This window comes from Ctenopharyngodon idella, chromosome 10 (genome assembly GCF_019924925.1).
Source record: "Ctenopharyngodon idella isolate HZGC_01 chromosome 10, HZGC01, whole genome shotgun sequence".
Taxonomy (NCBI): Eukaryota; Metazoa; Chordata; class Actinopteri; order Cypriniformes; family Xenocyprididae; genus Ctenopharyngodon; species Ctenopharyngodon idella.
The window spans coordinates 44,795,307-44,813,889 of NC_067229.1; the positions used below are offsets into that span (position 1 = coordinate 44,795,307).

The following is an 18,583-nucleotide window of genomic DNA, read 5'->3' on the forward strand; positions in this document are numbered from 1 at the left end:
CACCATATAAATGTAGAAAAGATGTCTGTATCTTTGTTTTGATGGAAAACAAAACACACGCACACATATATATTCATATTCTTCTGCAACAGCAAAATAGAACAATAAATTCTAAAGAAGAAAAACTTTTATTTGAACATGTACTAACAGCTCTGTTGTTACTGTTTAGTGTTCTATTCTGGATTCAGGCTACTTTTTATGTGTCCGTTCATAACATTTGGTCCATCCAATCAGAACTCAATGTCCCAGCCAGACTCTTCATCAGGTGGCGGCTCATCTGTATCCTCAGGAAAACAGTCGAAATTACTTGTGTCCAAAGGTCCATCCACCTGCAGCAACAATATATGTTTATTATTTCCCAAACTCATTTTCTCTGGACCAAAAGCAAGAAAAAGCAAAGAAATGCATTCACTCAGGACAACAACACTGTCTAGAAATATCTCAGACCGTAATGTCTGGGATAGATGATTTCTGAGGTTGACTCAAATGTATTTTTTAGGAGCGTTGACATCCATTTTGAACGTTTATTTTGGATACATAGATATATAGATAGTGTTGAAATAAAAAAAAGTCCATTAAATTATTAATTTGTCTTATTCGCTCAAGAATCTGACTTACATTTGGTATAAATGGAGGAGTCAAGGTGCCTTCACGAATACCATCCCAGTTAAACCCCTCAAACCATCTGCATCAAAACCAGCACAGACCCAGCACATCATGACTAAGTCTTAAAATAAATGCAGTAATATGCAAATTCAGCAACAATCTCAGAGCTGAAAGTTTACACAGCAGGTCATCTATACTTGTGTTTCTGGATGTCCTTCACACCGTTCTTCTGGTTGCCGAGTCTCTCAGACGGATTGTCCCTGTCAGGTTAAACACACATGCAAACATTACGACACACTTTATGGCTGTTTTTCAAAATCTCGTCAACAAAACTACTGACGTGAAAATGTTTGTTAAAAGGGTTTTAGAATGCGTACCATAAGTATTTTTTTCCTACTATGAAAGTCAATGGCTACTGTCAACTGTCTGGTTACCAACATTCTTCAAAATATCTAATTATAGTTCAACAGAAGAAAGAAACTCGTACAGGTTTGGAACAACATGAGAGTGACTAAATGATGACAGAGTTTTCATTTTGGGGTAAACTATCCCTTTAACGCTTACAGATATAGTGCCCATAAAAATGCTGTATAGTTAGGCTTTTAAACACAGGCTTTTTGAATAAACGCGCTCACTCCATCTCTGTACCTGCACAGTCTCTTGATTAAGTTCGCAGCACTCTTGGTGATTTTCTTGGGAAACTCCACCATATCGATTCCTCGAAGAATAATGTTATACGTCTTCATGGGATCTGACCCTGAGAAAGGTGGGCTTGGATGGAAAGAGGAAAATGGTGTTGGATGTTAATAATTAGATGAGGCAAAGTATGAATTTCACTTCCTGGGATTCTGGGAACAAAAAAACGTTACACTGGTTAATAATGTCATTAGTAAATGGCCAACCTTCCGCTCAGCAGCTCAAAGATGAGGATTCCAAAAGACCAGCAGTCGGCCGAGACATCATGACCTTTGTTTAGGATGATCTCAGGGGCCACGTACTCTGGAGTTCCACAAAATGTCCACGTCTTCTTCCCCAAGCCAACTTTTTTAGCAAAACCAAAGTCTGTCTAAAAAAAAACAATGACTATTCTTTGCTATTTGAATATTTGGTTGGTAAATGTGCTCAATTGACTAAATTTGTTTCTCATCTTCTTAGAACTCTAAAGATGTATGCTTAAAATTAGTTTTGTAGTAATATAATGTGTAAACATTTTTATTTAAAAACTTTTTTTCTTTTTAAATGGATAATAATGTAGCAGAAACGCATGTACAGCAATTTAATTAACTGAGTTCGAACATAGAACCTTCTGGTTACAACCTTCAGATCTTTACTGAAATTGAACTGAAATTCAGATATGATAATGAACATTTCAATTCCAGCACATGCTGTAAGTGGTCGACCAATCACAACAGACTGGGCCATCTGACCAATCAGAGCAGAGTAGGCTCTGGGAATGGAGGGGTTTAGAGAGACTGAATCCTTTATCAAACAGTTTCAGACACTGTGAGAAAAGATTTTATGCTGCAATGTATATTATGAGAAAATTAAATTGTTTTCTGACCTTTGATTAATTTAAACCTAATGTAGGAGACTCCAAAACAAAATTAGGAACCTTTAAAATAGGATAACAGGGGCACTTTAACTAAAGCTAACACTAAAACTAAACTAAATAAAAAGCTGAAATAAAATAAAATATAAAAAAAAGTTGCCTTGGCAACTAAAATAAAATAAATTGAAGTAGTAAAATTATTAAATCTGTAGTAAAATTAAGAAATCAAAATATTAATACATACTCTAATATTAAATAAAAAATACTAAAATAACACTGCTTTGGTTACCAGCTTGGCATATCCACGGTGGTCCAGTATGATGTTCTCAGGCTTCAGGTCTCTGTAGATGATGCCTCGGCAGTGTAGAAAAGCAAGAGCCTCCACCACACATCCAGCGTAGAAGCGTGTGGTGCTGTCATCAAACAACCCCCTGGACACAGTCACAGAACTTCCTGTAAGTTACTCAATCCGTTCAGGTGAGCGTGAGAAAATAATGAGAGGCTTCTTGATACCTGTCTCTGAGCAGAGTCCACAGCTCTCCACCCAAACACGCCTCCAATAACATGTACAAGTATTTAGAATCTCTGAAGGTCCGATATAGTCTGAAGCATAAAACCAATATGGGCTTATTATCACATGCTTTTTTAGAAAACATTATGTAATGTATCAATACTTTAAGATAAACTAACTTAAAATGGAGTTAAAAACACTCATGTGACCAAAAAAAACACAGTTTTTGTGTGTGTCCCTTTAAATGCAAATGAGCTGCTGATCCGGGGCCCCTTTCCAGAAGAGGGCGGAGCTTTAAAAACTCGTGTTTCGGTTGCTCAACAACAACAAAGCTGGAGAATCTCACGCAGCCAAAATGAGTATTGTCAGTAACGGTGTTCAGCCTTACATTGTTCAAACCGGAGTCGGACACTGATGGAGAGACTCAGGAAGAAGTTACAACTTTTAGAATGAAACTGGACATTTCTGAATGGTTAAAGAATACATTTATGTAGTTGCTGTGGAGTTGATTCAACTCATTGACTAGCATGTGCCGTCATGTTAATCTTTTGTGCAAATCCAGCATCAAATCGACCCTTGTTTGTGAAGCATTCTGGCGTAAAATGACGGCATGGAAACAACACTCTACTACAACAACTTTTCATTTTCTCTAAAGCAGCCCAATATGGCCTCACCCCCTCTGTAGCGTGTTCCCGGGGGCAGAGTTTATGTAAATTTTGGGGTTTGTGATGTCACCAACCCGGGAAGAAGCTCGTTGTAGTCCCTACCAGCCGTCTGCACACTTAACAGTTAAATCCATTAAATCCTTCCTGATCCTTTAACCTCCCCCTCATTCCGGATGAAATGAGTATATTTCTTAATATTTATCATTACTACTACTGCTAATACTATTATTACTATTTGTCATTTATTAATTGGATTTATCATTATTATTATTATTATTATTATAACTGTTATTATTATTATTATTATTATTATTTATTATTAATACTGTTGCTATTGTCACCTTCCTCATTTTTTTGCGTGTGATACTATTATTATCTTCATCATTATTATTGTCAGTTTTGTTTTTTTGTTTTTTTTGTTTCCTCCTCTTTGATATATATTTTTTCTTAACTCTGGTTATGTCTGTTGTACTTTCCTACATGCTCCTTTATTCATATATTTCCACTCCCACACCCAGTTACACTTAGTTATATACACACACACACACACACACACACACACACACACACATACCCAAATCATACTGGCTGTTATGTATGTTTTGTTGGTCTTTGTATTTGTATTTTGCATTTAATTTCTTTTCTGTAAATATTGTAATTGTCTGTTTGCATAATAAAAAAAAAAATTAAAAAAATCCATCAAATCATGTGACTAAGTTATCAGGTCGTACTGACCTGACAGTAAAAGGACTGTGGGCTTCCATCATGATGCGTCTCTCAGACAGGATGTGGCCCTGTTGACTCGTGTCCAGGATGTGACGCTTTTTCAGGACCTTCATGGCAAAAGAGCGACTGTGATCGTTCTTCAGCTGCACCTGTAAAGAGTCAATATAAACATACTCTCAAAAACTCCTGATCATTCTTGAATTAACATCTAACTGCTGCTTTCATGAAATGAGACTCATCGTACCAGCTCTACCCGACTGAATCCACCCACCCCCAGTGTGCAGATCACACGGAAGTCGCTGAGAGACATATTGGAGAAGAACGCGGCTTCTGCCTCCAACCTACGAGAAATATTAGTTGTTCTCATGACCCAGAATGCTTCTCATTTCTGATCAATGGATGTGAAGGAGCTCATCATGTGCTTACTTGGCCTTCACCTCTTCGCTCTCGTAAATTTTATTGCTCATATTGTCCAGTCCACCGATTAGCTGCTTGAAAGACCTGTTAGAATTGAGTTTTATTAGCAGTCAGTACATGTGACAAGATGGAGAAATGATGTTATTAGTTTACTGACTGTTCTGATACTATGATTGTACAGGTTCTGATTTTGACTTATGATGGTTGTGATACTGATTATAATAGTTATGATTTTATGTCAATTTTGATTTTAAGAAATTAATTTCAATGGTAAGGATTTAGATGGTTATGATTTTGATTGATTGTGATATTGTTTGTAATGGTCATGATTTTTAGTAAACATGATTGTTATTCTGATTGAGATATATATTGTGATAGTTATGATACATAAGAGAATTTTGACGTTAGGATGATTTGTTTGTGTAGGTTCTGATTATAATGGTTATGATTCTGATTAAATGTCATGATGGTGATTCTGACTGAGATATTGATAATGATTGTTATGAATTCGATTTCTTTGGATGGTTGCAATATTGTGTATTTATTTTGATGGTTATGATTTTGATGGTTGTGATATGGATTTAGATGGTTATGATTTTGATGGATTGTGATATTGATTGCAATGGTCATGATTTTTAGTAAATAAGATGATTGTGATTCTGATTGAGACATTTATTGTGATAGTTATGATTTTGATACATTGGGATAGTTTGTGTAGATTCTAATTTTGACTGATCATGATGGGTGTGATACTGATTGTGATTGTTATGATTCTGATTAATTTTAATGGTTATGATTTTGATAGTGATGGTTGTGATATGGATTTAGATAGTTATGATTTTGATTGATTGTTATGTTTATGATTCTTAGTAAATATGATTCTGATTGAGATATTTATTCTGATAGTTATTGGGATAGTTTGTGTAGGTTCTGGTTTTGACTGATTATGATGGGTGTGATACTGATTGGGATGGTTATGATTCTGATTAAATGTGATGATAGTGATTCTGGCTGAGATATGAATAGTGATTGTTATGAATTTCATTGCTTAGGATGGTTGTGATATTGTGATATTAATTTTGATGGTTATGATTTTCATTGTGATGGTTGTGATATGGATTTAGATAGGTATGATTTTGATCGATTGTGATATCGATTGGAATGATCATGATTTTTAGTAAATATGATGATTGTGATTCTGATTGAGATATTTATTGTGATAGTTATGATTTTGATACATTGGGATAGTTTGTGTAGATTCTGACTTTGACCGATTATGATGGGTATGATACTGATTGTGATCGTTATGATTCTGATTAAATGTGATAGTGATTCCGACTGAGATACTGATTGTGATTGTTATGAATTTCATTGCTTGGGATGGTTGTGATATTAATTTTGATGGTTATGATTTTGATTGTGATGGTTGTGATATTAATTCTGATAGTAATGATTTTGAGTAACTGTGATTATTTTGACTGAGATATTGATTGTGATGGTTATCATTCTGAGTAAATGTGATCATTGTGATTCTGATTGAGATGTTAATTTTGATGGTTATTAATTTGATGGTTATGATTTTGATTGTGATGGTTGTGATATTGATTGAAACAGTTATCATTTTGAGTAAATGTGATCATTGTGATTCTGATTGAGATATTTATTGTGATAGTTTTGATTTATTGGGATGGTTGTAATTTTGCTTCTGTAGGTGTTGCTTTTGATTGATTATGATGATTGTGATACTGATTGCGAGAGTTATGATTTTGATGGTTATGATTTTGATTGACCGGTATAGTTATATTGGTTGTGATAGTTATGATTTTGATTGATCGGGATAGTTGTGATATTGATTGTAATAGTAATGGTTTTGAATGATTGTGATGTTATGATGTTATGCTGTTTTTGAATGGTGAGTGTGATTGTTCTGCAAGCTCCTCACTCTCTGTCCACAACCAGACATGTCACATCTCCAACAGCCGTTACATTTGCTGTACGCACATCTTCCCTGGGAAGAGAAGTGAAGAACGCAAAAGTTATTCTTAAATCTTAACCACAATGGTTAAAATGAGAATTATAACCTTAAAACCTCAAAGTTCCTCACTGACCCTTTGAGAGCCTGCTCTCCAAACCAATCCCCTCTAGACAGTGTGGACAAGAACACTGGCTCCTCATTGGCTGATTTCTGCTGGGTGACCCTCACCTGTTGGCCAAAACAGCCACAAAATTCATAATAAATGTTCTGTTCTACAATCCAGCAGGAAACCTCAGAAAGGCTCTTTTCTCACCTGACCCTCACTGATGATGAAGAATGTGTCTCCAGTGGCGCCCTGACGAATGATGTAGTCACCATCACTGTAGTGAGTCTAAAGAGTAAAGAGAGAGAAGGAGAACAAAACAGAACAAAAAGGTCACATGAATCAATCCAGAATTGTTTTCAGATTAATGTGCAGTGTTCATAACACCTCACCTCTTCCAGAACATCTGCTACTTTACTCAGCACATCTTCAGCGAGAGTCTTGAAGGAGGGCACACTGACAACACAATTCAGTTCATAGTATTACTAGTATCAATTTTAAACACTGTCAAAACTTTGGTTTTGGTTTGAAATGTTGAATTTGATTTGATGCTAAATTGTGTTACCTCCTCAAGAACTCCATGTAGTTTGAATGCTTGAGAAGGCCAGTTCTCATCATGATGGTTTGAAAACCCTGTCGGTCTATGGCCCATAGTTTGATATCAGTCAGGGCTGATAGGGAAGAAGATGACAATGGTGAGGATGGAGGAAATTATTCCTGAAAATGTGTAGTTTAATTCTAATTAAGGCTTTACATGCAAATAATACTGCTAGATTCCAAACTTCAGACCATTTAATTTCCTAAACTATTCTTTTAAATAAAGTCAAAAAGTAAATAATATATAAATATTAAATAAAATAATAAATAAAATGTATTATTTAAATGATTAAAATGTATTATTACTTATTTAATATATATATTTTAATATAAAAATAGTAATGCATTTAATCATGGAATTTTACAATCAAGAACACGTTTAAATATTTAAAACCAGACGGATTCTCTGCTTCATAATGCATAGACAAGGACATGTGCATTTATAACTCTGGAAACGATCTCTTCACCTAAACACTTTTGTTCTGTACTTCCTCTCAACATGACTGACAGCTGCTGCTTTGAGAGCTCTTCACATCCCACTCAATGTAATTATTCTGCCAGCCCACCCCACACAAACACTTTCACATACTGTTAATTTTCCTCTCTAAACACTAATATACTCTGCAGTCAATTTCATGTTGAATATTTGAAGAGGCATTTTATTAACACCTGCAAACTCAATAAAAAATTCCTAATAAATACAACACCCTCCAAAACACCCTCATTATATCCAGAAAGATTATTTGATGGCATAATTGTATGAATGAATATCCTGCCTGCTTTATTTTCCTGGGTTACTGTTCTTCCATTATGTGAATGGCTATGTTCAGAATAGCTTACTCCCGCACTAATTTTTACTGTACGCACTAAGTATATTGTTTAAAGTATGCAAATTATTAGTATGCACAGGTACTTGGATGACAAAAAGTGGATTCTAAATGCAAAGTGAACATTTTTATTCATGGGATGATTACTGAATGCCACACACTGATTTAAACAAACAATCAAAAGTGGAAAAAGTTGGTCAAAAATGTACATTTACACACAAACTGACCACCAACCGCAACTTTCAGACACAGTTTTTATTTTTTAGCTCAACTCTCATGGAATGGAATGCACAGGATTGTGGGATATCAAAGGCAGTGAAAGATACATCTATACTGCCTTTAAAAAACGATGGGATGAAGGTATCTCAGGAGACAGGATGTGACATGATCATTGGATTTGGACATGCCTTGTTGCCCTCCTACCTCTGTATGCTCGCTGCTCAGCTTTCGGATGTAGCCTACAAGAGTAGGTGACAATGTAGCATACTACTGTTTTAAACGTGTATCGTGGTGCTAATACATTCTGTATGTTACAAACTATATTTTAATAAAAACAGTAGGCAGGATACAGTCTATACTGTGTAATATGTAGTAAGCAGTATGCTAGCAGAAGTTAAACATTTTATTTTTTTCCTGAAAAAACTCACTAAAACGACTCGATCTGTTTTCAAAAGATTTCAACGAATGCTAATCAACTTTGCTGAAAGTGAAGTAGCGACCTCCTTGGCTTAGATTTATCCTTTAGTCCTTTAGACCTTAAGAAGCTGTTGACATTTCAAAATAGACCTTCACATCATCCTATTTTACCGCTGTGTGATGCACTACAGTAATTGTCTGTTAGTGACGTCAGATGTACCTTGAAAATGTATCTAACCTCTGACCCCAAAACACATTCACAAAAATGGCAAAAAAGAGAAAGCTCAGAAAAGACTGATGGAGTGAGAGCAGACAATGAACGCACAGAGTTTTAAGAAATTCTACAGCTATTCATTTAGCTGACCCTGAACAGCAGACACCGTCTGTTATCTTCCTACACAAAAGAGAGACGTGACACACTGACAACATTAAGAAACATTTTTGGTTTAATTTGATTCTCTAGTTATATAAATCCAACTTAAATTGTACTCATTCTCATTTAAAATAATGAAGTTTGAATATAGCATGCTGTCTGAAATGTTCAAACATTACAAATCAGTACATACAACCAGGGCATGACATTAACTTTTTTGCTCACCAGTCACTGTGGCTAGTGGATTTCCAAAGTTACTAGCCACTCAGCATTTTCACTGGCCACATTTTTGACATCAATACCATAGGGAAAATTGCCATATTGATACTTTTAATATTATCTCATAATTTGGCAGCAGGTATATTAGGCTGCTGTCACTTTAAGACCTGACACACGGACCCATTATACTGTTACATGTGTTTTCTTTCTCAACTGTTTACGTTCACCTAACACATAACTGACTGTGATGTGAATACTCGCCAAGACTGGCATTTTGACATTATTTTGTGTGCATTTGATTATGTACAATAAGCAGCAAAAAAGAACTCATTTTAGTTTAGCTGGGTGTGAGCACAAAATCTGCAGGAATGATTAAAACTATGCACAATATGTACAATCCCACGCTGAAATCCAAGCCATGTAACGCCAACAATATTCACCCGGAGCGAATGAAATGAGTGAGTGAGGGGAGAGAGCAAGAAAGAGCAGCTGGTATCATGTATCTATTCAGTTGGTCGGTGCTGTATTTGTCCCGCCCCTCCTCCACTCTGATTGGACGGCTGGCTAAAAAGTGATGGTGATGAGTGCAGCATTTTACTCAAAGTTGAACATTCTTTGGACTCGTTGACACAGAACGCGTCTTTGCGTCAAAAAAAGCGCTCAGGAATGGTTTTTAAAAGCGCAGCGCAGAACGAGAGGGTCTTGAGACGCACTTTTGAGATGTGATGTAATACGGGCAATAACAAACAAATATAACAGTTGCCATGCCAACTTGCTACTGTAAACAAAACGTTTGCCCCGCCTCCAAGTTCTTCTGATTGGTCCACTGTTTTGGGACTGACACTGATGAGCGGTGCTGCGTGTAAAAGTTGAAATTCTTTTAACTTGACACGGAATCATAAAAACGAGGCGCTGTAAAAGACGCAAGCATCTTTTGAATGGCCCCTTCAACTCGAGGCAACCAGTAAAAAACGTGGTCCTCCCATTGAAAATAACTGGAAAAGTACGCTACCCGTTGGAAAAAACACACTGGTGGACACATGTCCTTGGTTTATTATTTCAGATGCCTTTTTAAATGACTACAATTGAAAAATGTATCTAACCCGCCAAATTGGTTAGTAGGAGTGACTACGTTACACGGCACTGCTGAAATCCACCTGCATTTGGCAGGTGTTAATGTCAAGTCCTGCATACAACATAATGTTTCTCATTCTACCTTAAACACAACTGTATGTAGTATGCAGTATATACTCCACATCATGTTGTGTGCATTGATTTGCAACATTTGAAGGTCATGAACATAGCCAATGTGTCTAAAGTTGAGAACATTTTTTTTAATTAATTTTATTCTCTAATTAAAGTTACACTATGTAACTTTTTTTGTTCAAAATTAACAAAATTTAAATAAGTAAATACGTCATCAATCCTTCTTCCAAAACATTTGTTTTTGTCTTACCCTGATTCACCATGGTAAGCCTATTATAAGTGTTTATATTTTAGACCGGGCGGGATGGTTTTTGTGGTAAATTGCATACGTATGTCACTCGCTCTTGTGTGTCTCGTCACATCTGTAAATAGAGAAAAGTTGCTCCGGCTACTTTGATGCATGTGGGAGTGGCATAGTTTAGTGGTCACATGAGTGAGAAAGGCTGACACAGAGCAGCTAAATCTCCAACCACCGCAGACACCCATTTTAAAAAACAAAAAGAGAAAAAGAGAACATGACCGAGCTCATAATAAAACAAGAATCAACACTGGCTTTTCAGAGATGGTGAGAACCAACTGAGGGATTTAAAATGTTGTAAATGTTGTAATGCCGATTTTATTATTCAACAAGTGAGTAAGGTATTTTACTGAACAGATAAATTGCCATATGTAGCTGTCTAACAGAGTTCATTGTAAAGCATTATCTATTGTGAAGGGTCATATTCATCCGCACAGTCACGCAGAGCCGAAGCACAACCACTTCCAAAAATGCATGCAGTTTTGTTTTTTAACCACTACAGGGCCAAAAGTTACATAGCGTACCTTTAAATAAATCCAGTTTACTAATTTTTGGGCTGCATAGAGAAATAAATCAAATTTGCAGCACTTTTTTTTCAAATCCAGCAAATCTGGTCAGGGTTCACAGGTGAGATTGTTACAGAAAGATGAACATGCATGAACAGGGACAGCCAAAGGCCCGATTTTAATTGCATTTTTATTATTGCGATTAAACAGACACTACCTGAGTCAACTCATTTCACCCCAATCCATCACACTAAATCGTTGTGTCATAAAAAGGGCAAAGGACGAGGGTATATTAGAAAAACCATATGGCCAAACATCCCAGCAATTACACACCGACAATTCCTCCATGCTCACTCTGCAGGAGAGAGCCATTTATAGGGCTGAACTCAATCTAAGCCATGGCAGATTGTCTATAGCCCACAGCCCTGACAGATGAACAGGAATTCAGACTCAGTACAACAAACTTTGGATTCATGATCTTATAAGTTCAGGCATATACATTTTGTATTTGTCAGAATTAGAGAGACAAAGAAAGAGTGTCTATGTGTCCCAATGACTAAATTTATTATATGCATAGGCATTTAGCATTTTTTTTTTTTTTTTTGGTAATATTTCTTATTTACCCCATTTGTGCTATTGTTATTTCCTCTATTTGATTTTTTTGTTCTTTATATATTTTAATTATTGTATGTTACATAATTTTTCCTATTTAATTTTAATTTAATTTAATTACTTTGTGGTTTATTAATAATACTTATTTGATCTATTTGCTCTATTGTTCTTTGACTACGTATTATATTTGTTATCTTATATTACTATAACATTTCTATATTTTAATTATTTTATGATTGTATGACACATCCTGTTCCTTTTTGGTAAACTGGCTGATTGTTACTTTCTCTGAAATTTAATTTAATTTAATTTAATAATACTTATTTAATCAATTTAATCTAATTATTTTAATTATTGTATGATTGTTTGATACATCTTGTTCCAATTTAAGTTAATTTAATATTTTTATTAATAATACTTATTTAATCAATTTGCTCTAATTATTTTAAGTATTGTATGATACATCCTGTTCCAATTGAATTGAATTTAATTTAATTTAATTTAATAATTTTGTTTTTTATTAATAATACTTATTTAATCCATTTGCTTTATTGTATTTTATTATATATTACATTTATTATCTTATATTACTATTAACATTTCTATATTTTAATTATTGTATGATTATATGATACATCCTGTTCCAATTTAATTTAATTTAATAATTTTGTTTTTTATTAATAATATTCATTTAATCCATTTGCTATATTATTTTACTATATATTACATTTATTACCTTATATTACTATTAACATTTCTATATTTTAATTAATGTATCATTGTATGATACATGCTGTTAAAATTTAATTTAATTTTATTTTATTTAAATGTTTTTGTTAATTATTCTTATTTACTCCATTTGCTCTGTTGTTATTTTACTCTATTACTTTTTATTATTTTATATTACTTTTATTTACATTATTTCTTAACTTTTTCATTATACAGTCAAACCAAAAATTATTCAGACATTTTTGATATTCATGATATATTTTTACTAGTGGGTGCAGGACAGTATAGTTAATTTATGTGAGGATAGCAAAATAAAGTAAACTGTGACATATTATACCCAAAATTTCTTCATACAGTGGACTACCAGTAAAATTGATAAAAATTTGGGGCCAAAAAGACACTTTGACCTGACCATGTTTTGCTTAAGTGTTATCTGACATAATTAAGATTAATTTTTTCTGACACAGTTTAACTCTGAGATCTTGTCATATTTTATTACCATTTTTTTTAAACTATAGTGACTAAACTGTATTAATGAATGAAATGTTCAAGGTGTCTGAATAAATTATGGCTTGACTGTTAGCAGTATAAATAAATGTAGTTAGCTAATAAAGCAAACCAAATTAAAACTCCAAATTAAAAATTAAAACTGAATCAAAAGAAAGAACATGTGTAAGAAATAGGAAGCATTAAACATTCAGTGTCCTTCAGTACCTGGCGCAACAAACATTCTGTTCTGAAATACAGAGACGGAGTGAATCTCACCCGTGACGGTGGCCGTGCGCGTGCAGTTGTAGAGTATCGCAAGCTCGCCGAACACCTTTCCCGGCTCAATGGTGCACAGCTTCTGTCCTCCCTTGGTAACCTCCACCAACCCCTCTGCACAGAACACACACAAACAAACCCAACAACCTTGAGTCTGTGAATGAGATTCAGAACCATTAAGACTTTGATATAGCAAGGATGCCTTCAACTGATGAAAAGAATTTCTATTTCAAATAAATGCTGTTCTTTTGAACTTGTTATTCATCAAAGAATTCTGAAAAATATATCATGGTTTCCACAAAAATATTATGCAACATAACTGCTTTCAACATTGATAATACTAAGAAATGTTTGTTTCTTGAGCATCAATTCAGAATGATTTCTGAAGGATCATGTGACACTGAAGACTGAAGTAATGATCATCAAAGGAATAAATTACATTTTAAAATATATTCAGAAATTGTAATAATATTACTGTATTTTTGATCAAATGAATGCTGTCTTGGTGAGCAAAAGTTTTGGTGACCAAAACATTTGAATGGTTGTGAAAGAGCTGCAATTCTTCACATTCTCCTTTGGTGTTCCAAAGAAAAGGTTGTGGAAATGATCACAGATGTTTTTTTATTTTGTTTTTGTCTGAACTATTCCTTTAACAGTCAGTGCAGAGCCATGAAATAATAGGACACAACATGTGAAGTGTTTTCTTTGCACAGAGGATCGCTGTCACAAACACATGGCGAACAGGCAGCAAATTCAACTGCCCACTTCACAGAGGCAAGCATACAAACAAAAACACTTAGTGTTTTTAGCACAGTTTTACATTTACTGTTTCTCAAATTGCACATACAGTAATTTCTTAAAGCAAATATAGTAGATTTGAGGCGGATGATCCTCACCTTCCAGGACATAGACGGTAGAGCCGTCGTCGCCCTCCTGGATGACGCAGCAGCCCTGTGCCAGAGTGGTGGGATACATGCAATCCATGATGGTGAGGATCTGGCTGGCCTCCAGATGCTTCATGAAATCATTCTCCAGCAGAGCCCTCTGGATCAACTCTCGAGACCTGGGATGAGCACAGGGTGATGGGGTTGAATAAAACATGTTTACTTGTTGCTAAAATATTAAAGAGGCCATATTATGCTCTTGGTTTTGTTTTTGGGCTCTACTAGAATAGATTTGCTTGAATGTTCAAAAAACACAATGTTGCAGCACCTCTCTTCCCAGTCTGTCAGTAACACCAAAGACTATAGATATAGAAAGACGGTTCACTCCTATTAGTTATGAATGGAAGAAACTGCAACGCGTAATATGGCAGAATAAGTCTCGCCTTTTAAGTAAAAGAGCCAATCGCTGATTGATAAAGTCATTGCGTCACTGCAGCTGCCGTTAGAGGCTCCGGTTCCCATTTAAACCCGAGACCTGCGCTTAGGACTGCACATGCGCATTGGCTCATCTAGCCTGAAAAATAAGCTTATTTGAGCATAAGAAACAATATTTATGGGATAGTTCATTTCAGATTTTGTTGCCTATTTGAAATATGTTATTTAATTGTGAGTTCGCCAAGCAGTTTTTGAGATTTCAGGATTCCTCCATTCAAAAAGATGGGACTTGGTCTTGGATGCCCGAAATAGCTGCCCGGAGGTGTTGCAAATATGGCCGCCGAGTGAACAGATTTTCCTTGAGGGAAAGACTTTGGTAACACTCTGGGCTGCGTTTCCCAAAAGCATCATAATCCTAAGTTGATCGTAGAATGGAGCCAATGGAGCTACGATCAACTTAGGCTTACAATGCTTTTGGGAAACGTTTAGTTCCTGTCTCTATGAAGCACCTCCTTCCGAAAAGCACTGTGTGCTTTGATTGGTCGACTGGACAAGTGTGTTATGATTGGTCAACTGCTTTCAGTGTGTTTTGGGAATGTCAAGCCCCTTACTATAAGGCCGCGTGTCCACCAAAGCGTATTTAGCCAGCTGAAAATGCCTATCTGTGAGCTCTTAAGAGCACTTCGGCATTGCAGCTTTTTTTTTCAGTTGAGACGCTTTGTTGCTATGATTGTTATGCTCCTGCCGTTTAAAAAACGTGGCACTTTCATTGAAGACAATTGGAAAACTATGCTAGCCAGTGGAAAAAACACTTTGCACAGCGATGGTGCGTCCAAAATCGCATGCAGTCTGAGTAGGTACTACATTTGAATTTGAATTTACATTGTGATCATTAAAAAGTATGTTCCCTAACTAACGATGGCATCAGTTTTGCCTAATCAGTTTGATAGATTTGGGGTGGAAAAAACAGCATCTCTTGGACATGGAGACAAATCACTTCTAACGCTACTCAGCCAGCCCTCACACCCTTTTTTGTGTAAGCCTTGGGCGGGAATTATGTAAAGGAGGAATACTGTGACATGTTCGTTCTCGGAAGAAAACGCAAGACTACAATCAAGGTGTTTCAGGGAGTTCGGAAAGAACTCAGAAATAACTCCCGCTGGAGTGTTTTTGTGCTTTGTAACTTTGCAGGCCTTTTTCATGCTCAAACAGCAACATTACACACTAAAGAAAGTTGGAAAAAGCATAATAGGTCCTCTTTAATAAGCTGCGGGGTGTTTTTCTTTAACTCACTCCTCGCTCTTGCTGTAGTTGGTCAGGGTGACGTGGGTGAGTTGATTTGGATCCAGCGCAGTGGGTTCGGCTGATATGGCCTGGCGTTTAGTGCGCTGGGGCTCATCTGGTAGCGCTGCTCCAATAACAGTAAAATAAAATGGAAGAATTAATAAAATGCAACATGTGTCCATGTAGTTATTCAGAGTCTTTTGACAGACTTCCCAGCTCACCTGTGATTTCTGTGGCCCCAGAGGCGTTGTGTGAGACAGGGGTGGTGCGGAGACGGTCCAGCTCGCCCTGTAGCTGTCTGATGAGGTCATCTTTAGCGTCCAGCTCCAGCTCTAGCTCATCGATAAGGGCGTCACGCTGCCGCAGCTCCTCGATCTTGGTCTGCAGGGCAAACTGGAGGTCACGGAGAGTTCCCATCAGCCCGGGACACTGTCACCGCTGGAGGATTATGCATCTATAAATGCAACGAAATCCAATAAAAAATTCAGTGAAACACACCATAAAAAATTTAACTACTGTGTTTGCAGTGCATGTTTCTGACACTTTATTGATCCCAGAAAGAAATTAAGGTGTTATAGCTGCTGGGATCATGAGGACAGAGTTATGAATAAACTATACTGCAAAAAAAAGGTTTTTCTTACTTATTTTAAATCAAGATACATTTACGTGAGAAGCAAAATGAGTTAAATGACTGATATTAAGTCTTGTTTTCTGATTTTTTAAAGAAAATATCTGCCAACAGGATAAGAAAAGTAATCTTGTTTTCCCTTTGAATTATGTTTATTTTTCTGATGCCATTGGCAGATATTTTACCTTTTTTTTAAGCATAAACTCACTTAATTTTGATACATTTTTCAGAAAGCATGATATTAAATATCTCATTTAAGTCATTTTGTTTACGTTTAGATATTTGTACAGAAAAAACAAGACAAAAATACTGAACAAGAAAATCATTTTTTTGCAATCTAAACAGAAATGGAAAAACCTAAAAAACAGTAGCCAGTAAATAAAGCAGCATTCATAAATCCATATGAAAATGCTTTCTTATTAAAATATAGCTTTTCCCTCATTAAAATTAACAATTCAAGTGTAAAGTTGAATTTGATGAATTAACATGAATTTTGCAATCTCTTAGTATTTGGTCTTAAATATTTATATAGTTTATGTCATTACATTTCTCAGTTTTACATTTTCAAAATCCTAAAACTTTCAGTTTATTTTCAGTTTTTGAATCCCAGATTTTCAATAAACCCACTGTAAAAAATAATTTTAAAATAAAATAATTAAATATTCAGATGAACAACTACACAGAGAAACACAGGGATGAAGTGGTAACACTTTATTTTAGTGTCCTTGTTACTGCACTAATAGTAATAATAGTGAATTATGCATAATTACACGCAACTAACCCTAAACCAAACCCTATTCCTAACCCTAATTAAATAGTAAGTACATGCTGTTAATTAATATTACTCAGTAGTATACTTAAATGTATAATTACACACCATAACACTGTTATATATTTCTGAATATATTTCTTTTTTTTATTATTATGCTGTACGTTTAACACATTGTTTTCAAAAAATAATGTTTTCAAAATAATATAATCTTTTTTTTTTTCAGTATTCAAGCATAACATTAGATACAATATTTATTAGGATCCTTGAAAAAAATCACTTCCCAGGTAAGCTGTTTATCAATGTCATCATAACAAAACAAAACAAAAAAAAAAATATTTAGCACTCATTTGTTAAGATTTTAGATTTTTCATAAAAGGACAAAGTTTTCGTTTAACTACAGCATGCGATAAAAGAGGTTCCGTTGCCTCTGACTTACCTACAATACAGAAGCTCGAAGGACTGAACAGATCCAACGCAGATGTCCAGTGAGAGACTCGGTTGTGTCTCAAGACCTAGTGAGCTGCCTTGCCTTCCTCACTACCTAGACTGCATTTTTGGGCATCATTGACGCGTCCACCCCTGCGTCCAAAACGCGGCTTATGACCATTTCTGTGATGGAAGTGTGAAGATGCTGCAGGTCTGTGACTGACTGTAGGTTTGATTCATTTGCAGTGACCAGTGTTGTAGAGGTAAAATTTGATATGCTACTACTATTACTAACTATGTTTTCAGTAGAGTGACAGTAGCTCGGCTTTGTAGATTTTTTTCAGTAACGAGTTACTGATATCAACAAACGCAGTGTAGCGAGACAAACAGTAAATAGGCTTGTTCGAATGATTCGTTCAAATTAATCGATTCAAAAAAAGATTCAATGAGTCCGTGCGCGCTGGCCGGCATTTAAGTTTTTTCCTCAAGAGGAAATACAAAATAATAGTATAATAATAATTACAATAATTTAACAAAAGATTACAATTTAAATGTTAGTAACCATTTCACACATTTATATAACTTATATTCACTTAATTAATTATCCTTGCTACTTTTTCCAAATGAATTTTATGTATAGTATAGATATTGATTTACATTTTAACAATGATAATCTAAACAAAGCATACAATAATTACTAAACAAATAAGATATAAAAATATTAAACATTAATGTTGATATGACTGTAATGTCAATCCAAATGTGTCGAATGTTATTTTATGAAAAGAAGGTTTACGTTTAATCAAAACTTAACGAAAATGCCGCTTTCAATCT

At 35.2% G+C, this 18,583-nt stretch overlaps 1 protein-coding gene across 2 annotated transcripts; it reads right to left on the reverse strand.

Moving 5' to 3' along the window:
• Positions 1 to 72: 72 nt before the first annotated feature.
• Positions 73 to 18,569, reverse strand: LOC127520251 (cGMP-dependent protein kinase 1-like). 2 transcript variants are annotated; one of them, XM_051908206.1, is made up of 20 exons: positions 17,760 to 18,569; positions 16,145 to 16,377; positions 15,933 to 16,047; positions 14,217 to 14,383; positions 13,321 to 13,434; positions 7,118 to 7,223; positions 6,945 to 7,008; positions 6,763 to 6,840; positions 6,583 to 6,677; positions 6,417 to 6,482; positions 4,484 to 4,558; positions 4,302 to 4,398; positions 4,067 to 4,206; positions 2,669 to 2,758; positions 2,445 to 2,586; positions 1,509 to 1,672; positions 1,255 to 1,377; positions 804 to 866; positions 619 to 685; positions 73 to 329 (listed from the first exon to the last, which is right to left on the reverse strand). In XM_051908206.1, exons 2-20 carry the CDS (start codon positions 16,338 to 16,340, stop codon positions 231 to 233), a joined length of 2,061 nt encoding a protein of 686 aa, XP_051764166.1. In that variant the 5' UTR covers positions 16,341 to 16,377; positions 17,760 to 18,569; the 3' UTR covers positions 73 to 230. The 2 variants fall into 2 exon arrangements, with proteins under 2 accessions (XP_051764166.1, XP_051764165.1); XM_051908205.1 differs by lacking the exon at positions 73 to 329 and having other exon boundaries at positions 339 to 685.
• Between the last annotated feature and the right edge of the window lie 14 nt (positions 18,570 to 18,583).

Coding starts and splice junctions, on each gene's coding strand:
- LOC127520251 (XM_051908205.1), bottom strand. CDS start 16,340: ATGGGAACTCTCCGTGACCTCCAGTTTGCCCTGCAGACCAAGATCGAG. Junction 14,384..15,932: donor AACTACAGCAAGAGCGAGGA/GTGAGTTAAAGA, acceptor TGCTCATCCCAG/GTCTCGAGAGTTGATCCAGA. Junction 4,399..4,483: donor AGCGAAGAGGTGAAGGCCAA/GTAAGCACATGA, acceptor TATTTCTCGTAG/GTTGGAGGCAGAAGCCGCGT.